Source organism: Temnothorax curvispinosus, unplaced genomic scaffold, assembly GCF_003070985.1.
Source record: "Temnothorax curvispinosus isolate PA1 unplaced genomic scaffold, ASM307098v1 QBEX01001195.1, whole genome shotgun sequence".
In the NCBI taxonomy this organism is placed as follows: Eukaryota; Metazoa; Arthropoda; class Insecta; order Hymenoptera; family Formicidae; genus Temnothorax; species Temnothorax curvispinosus.
This window is the reverse complement of record NW_020210975.1, coordinates 1-5,150: the sequence shown is the minus strand read 5'-3', so window position 1 is coordinate 5,150 and position 5,150 is coordinate 1. Positions and strand designations below refer to the sequence as shown.

General features: G+C 38.5%; 1 protein-coding gene across 2 annotated transcripts; it reads left to right on the top strand.

Annotated features, from left to right (window-relative positions):
• The first annotated feature begins 6 nt into the window (after nucleotides 1-6).
• LOC112461262 (facilitated trehalose transporter Tret1-2 homolog) lies at nucleotides 7-5,130 on the top strand. 2 transcript variants are annotated; one of them, XM_025026437.1, is made up of 3 exons: nucleotides 7-184; nucleotides 2,548-3,424; nucleotides 3,743-5,130. In XM_025026437.1, the coding sequence occupies exons 1-3, from the start codon at nucleotides 16-18 to the stop codon at nucleotides 4,212-4,214; spliced, it is 1,518 nt and encodes a 505-aa protein (XP_024882205.1). In that variant the 5' UTR covers nucleotides 7-15; the 3' UTR covers nucleotides 4,215-5,130. The 2 variants fall into 2 exon arrangements, with proteins under 2 accessions (XP_024882205.1, XP_024882214.1); XM_025026446.1 differs by lacking the exon at nucleotides 7-184 and adding an exon at nucleotides 204-491.
• The last annotated feature ends 20 nt before the right edge of the window (nucleotides 5,131-5,150 follow it).

The following is a 5,150-nucleotide window of genomic DNA, read 5'->3' as shown; positions in this document are numbered from 1 at the left end:
TCAAATCGTACCACAATGACAATGAGCACCACCATGACGGCACACGTCAATAATGACGCGACGTCGAAACTCTTTGTTACCTTACCGGATAAAGAAAAACAGCACTATGTGTTACAAGTGTCGAATAATCCCGGCTCTTTCAGCAAAGGAAAAAAGCGCTTTCAGTTTCTAGTCACTTTGTGCGGTGAGTAAAATGAGGTGAATTCGTTTTTGCACATAAAACGTCCTTAACTTTTGGATATCGGCACGTATTTATGTACTGGCACGTATTTCTAACACTCCGCTAACATAATTCAGAGCCTTTCGACTAATATATTCAAGATCACGTTTATAAAATGTTCTAATATAGGTCCGACCACTCCTTCATATGTCTTAAATTAAAGGAGATGAACTGTGACAAGTAAAGCTTGAGTTAAATAGCGTGAATTATGGACATGAACTCTATTATGAGCATAATGATGATAAAGCTGTCTGTGCTGAAGAATGGAAAGGTAACTCTACCTTTTTATAAGTAATATGGATTATACTCCATTATACTCGTAATAAAGTTCATTTCTAGCCATCAAATTAGGGCTTTATTAAAAGAGATTAATCATGTGCGCGAAAATCAATTACTGGAACTCGATGTCCTTCCTGAAATAAAAATTGCGCAAGATCTGAGAAATTGGTGCTTTATCTTGTCAACAACGTATAAATATTACCATTAAATTTTTTATCACGAAATATATGCGGAACTTAATTTGATTGGAGATAACGTTTTTCTCCGCTTTATGATTCGCGTTATAACTTTGGACTAAATATCATAATGTCTGTCCAATTCTTTAATTTCAAAACTGAGCACAGCTTGCTTTACTTCTTTGTTATATAAAGCGTAATTTTAATGCATCCAATATTAATAATTAATTGGATATTATATTGTGATCAAAGAATCAGTACGCTGTATTACACATAAGATAACGTTTTCTTATCAGGAACCTCCTCACACAATAATTTTAAGTGGTTCCGAGTCAAATTTGACAAGATTATAAACAATAACAAGTGAAACACACACAGAATCGATATAAATCTTACAAATAAGAGAAGATGCTATTTTCAGCTGGGCTGTATTTTGGTAGCTTAATAATAATATTTCTGTGGGAATTTTGTATATTTTTTCCACTCACAAGTAAATAATAACTGCGCGCCGATTATTTGTCTTAAAACACAATTTTTTGTTGGAATAGTAAATCCACATTCTTAAATCGATTTAATTGATTTAACTTTTGATGTTAATAAGCATTCTTTTTTTTAAATCACTGTAAAGAATTTATTGCGAACTGACAAATAATGGGCGCGCAGTTTACTGATTGTGAGTTAAAAAAACCAAGTTACAAAATTCATAAAGAAATATTATTAATTATTATTATAAGTTACCAAAATCCAGCCCAACCAAAAATGGCATCTTCTGTAATTAATTGTTATTTTTATAAGTTACGCATTCTGTCGTGTTAAAGAAATATTTAAAAACTCGTATAATATATAATAAATGTTGTTACAATAATATCATAATCTCATTATCAGAGATTCATAGAAGTATCACAGCGTCGCGTATTTCGACTTATTAATCTTTGTCTCATGCAATAAATATTTTATGCTACCGCTAAGCGGAAAAATTTTTTTAATATTTAACTGCAAAATTTTCGGAACATACACATCTAGATCGCGTCTCTCAAATTTTTTCGGAACCAGATTATACGTATAACTGTATTCGATGTAATCAAGAAAAACGTGATAAAAATTAAATTAAATTAAAATCACTTAATAAAATAAAGTATAACGAAATTTCACTGATATATTTTTTATGCATGTTATAAAGTAAGAAATTATGTAAAGAATATAAATTTTAGCTTCTTCTCATGTATAAATATCAGAAGAAACTTGATCGCGTTTAACCAAGATCAATGTACTATGTCTCTCATGTTGTATAATACACATGTGTAACGTATTATAGCCGACAGGTTGTCTCGTGGGGTACGATATCGATATCATCTAAAGTGATCGACTTCTTCAACATGACTATACCTATACCTATGACTAAATCAGCGACTTATCTATGTCTACAACATTTATCACGAGAAACTTTGTGTATGTGTGCGTGCGTGTGTGTGTGCGTGATCCTCAAGTGGTCATCTTATTTTTGTAGACTTTGTTGCATTGTAGATAATGAATGACGAAAGCCTTGCGATAAAACTTAATTCTTTTGTCTACACAGACATACTATTACTAGATAACGTACAAATTATATTTTTTTCAGTTGACAAAATTATTCAGCATGTATTCGATATTTCGTTTTAACGAATAAAGCATAGATCATAGATCTGTCAATTTAATAAAATAAATAAGCAAAATAATGTTTTTTAGAGCATCGTTTAGAGATATTGAATAAATTTTCAATCATTCTCGACATCATCTCCCTTTTAATGCGACAAAATCTCGCATACTTCGAGCAACAATTCTTTTAAATTAAAAAAATCTTTCTTCTGATGAGTGTTTACTGTTCGTTTCCAGCTGCGCTGGGCGGTATGCAGGCCGGCATAACGCTCGGTTGGACGTCACCGATCCTGCCGTATCTCACATCGGCGGAATCCTTCCTTCCGGAACTGTCCGTAAATCAGATCTCGTGGATAACATCCCTGCTGGTGCTGGGTGCCATTGTGGGCGCGGTGCCGGCCGGCAAGATCGCCGATCGAATCGGTCGGAAATGGGCCATCCTCTTGACGGCTGTGCCATTCACCACGTGCTGGCTCACCTTGCTCACGGCCGAGAACATCGTCAGTATATATGTCGCTCGGTTCATTGGCGGAATCGGCACCGGAGCGGCTTGCGTCCTCGTACCGGTCTACGTCGGCGAAATCGCCCAGGCATCGATTCGCGGCGCCCTGGGCGCCTTCTTCCCTCTGCTCTTCTCCTCGGGGATCATGTTCTCATATGTGGCGGGCGCATACTGCTCCTACGTGGCCTTCAACATCGCCTGCTGCGCCATGCTGGTGCCCTTCGTCCTGAGCGTGCCCTTTATGCCGGAGTCGCCGTTATGGCTGGTACAGAAGGGTCGTAAGATCCAGGCCGCCAAGGTGCTGACGATTTTACGGGGATCGCATTATGACGTCCCGGGGGAGATAGCCGTTCTCCAGGATGACGTTGACAGAATGGCGAACGCATCGGGCGGCCTCAAAGACCTCGCCGGGACTAAAGCTGGACGTAGAGCCGCTGTCACCTGCATAGGACTCATGTTCTTTCAACAATTGTCCGGCGTAGACGCGATTCTATTCTACACGGTCAGCATCTTTCAGGCGGCGAACAGTACAATCGATCCCTTCCTGGCTACCATCGTCATCGGATTCACCGAAGTCGTAATGACGATATTCGTCGCTATCGTAATTGACAGGTTAGCGCGTGATAAATCTCAGATATATCTCTCGCGAATTGATGTAGAATTCTCATGAATAGAACTTCTTCAGATTTCTTGAAGTTAATGTAGCCGTTAGAGTTATAATGGAATGTTCGACGATTATCCTAAGTTTCTCCTTTTCTTCTTATTATATTATGTAGAGTGGCGAGTTAATTCTGTTCAATTTATTCGATGTCATAAACTTCGATTTTTAAAGAACAAACGAAAACAATTGATTGAATTTCTTCAAATATCTTGGAATTAATGTAGTAGCCATATAAACAGTACAATCGATCCTGTCTCTATTTTTTTCAGATTCGGCCGAAAGCCGCTCCTGGTAATATCCGGCACAATAATGACCCTTTGTCTGAGCGTCCTGGGTTACTGTTTCAAGCTCAAGGATGAAGGAAGTGACGTGAGCAGCTTCGGCTGGCTGCCGCTGACCAGCCTCGCTCTCTTCAACGTTGTCTTCTCAATTGGTTACGGATCCCTGCCGTTCACGGTAATAAGCGAGATATTTCCGCCGGAAACCAAGGGTGTTGCCAGCAGCCTGTCTATCGTGGTGCACTGGTGCTTGGTGTTCGCCGTCACCAAGCTGTTCCCGACCATGGAGGACAGGATGGGCCAGGCCGCGACCTTCTGGACGTTCTCGTGCTTCACCGCCGTATCCGTGTTCTTCGCGTACTTCGTAGTGCCGGAGACGAAGGGCAAGACGTTGCAGGAGATACAGAGCAAGCTCAAACGAAGGCAAAAGTCGAAAACGGAGTGTCAGGTCGAACCGGTCTGAAACTACCGGCTATCCTGCGATCACCTTGTCGCACTTTTGCAGTGCTGAGATTAAGGAATGGTCGCTGGAGGTCGAAACGCTAAAGTCCTGATGGCTGTTGAGGGAGAGAAAGACAGAGAGAGAGAGAGAGAGAAAAAAAGAGAGAGAAAGACACATACATACACGTGTCTTACACTTTATTTTTTCTTTTTTACAAGAACGTATTTATCGTAACTGACCCAATTTGCAGAGTTCCTTATCTTTTCTGCGCAATTATTGTATGATGAACGACTTTCAAGTGTTGTAAACACCACCTATATATAGACGTTACATTTCTTTTATATGTTGAATAATCTTGTTGTTTTGAAAAATATTTTGTGTTTTATACGCAAGATAATAATGTTATGTTTCTTCATTGAATTAACAAAATTTTGTGTCGCAAACGATGTTATCGACAATGTCCGAGTTAAAGTGAATTCCATCCACTGGATGTCACGCGCTACACGTTTATCACGAGAAATATAAGTGTGCTGACATGAGAAATAAGTAGAGATGGCAATAGAAACATATTTCTTCACGCGCTAATCGCAAACTACGCACAGAACAATATTGCAATTGTTTTCTACCTTCTAGCTAATGTTGCTAAATAATAATGCAACAAATGATAATGCGAAAAACCTTTTTCGTGATGCTCTCAACAGCACTTATCTTTCTTATCGAGTCACAGTAACAGAAATGAATAAATACTTGCATCTCTTGAAACTCAAAGGGGTAATGCTGCAGAACGTTATTGCTTGATTTCATTAGGCATTTATGTTACTTTATATGCAAATTTTAATCTAACTAAACTTTTATATATGTTTAGCTCTGTAACTTATTTTAAAAGCGCTCAACTATTCCGACGTTTGCATATGCAATTTTTCAACGCGCTGCATAAATTTTAAAAAGATTATGATT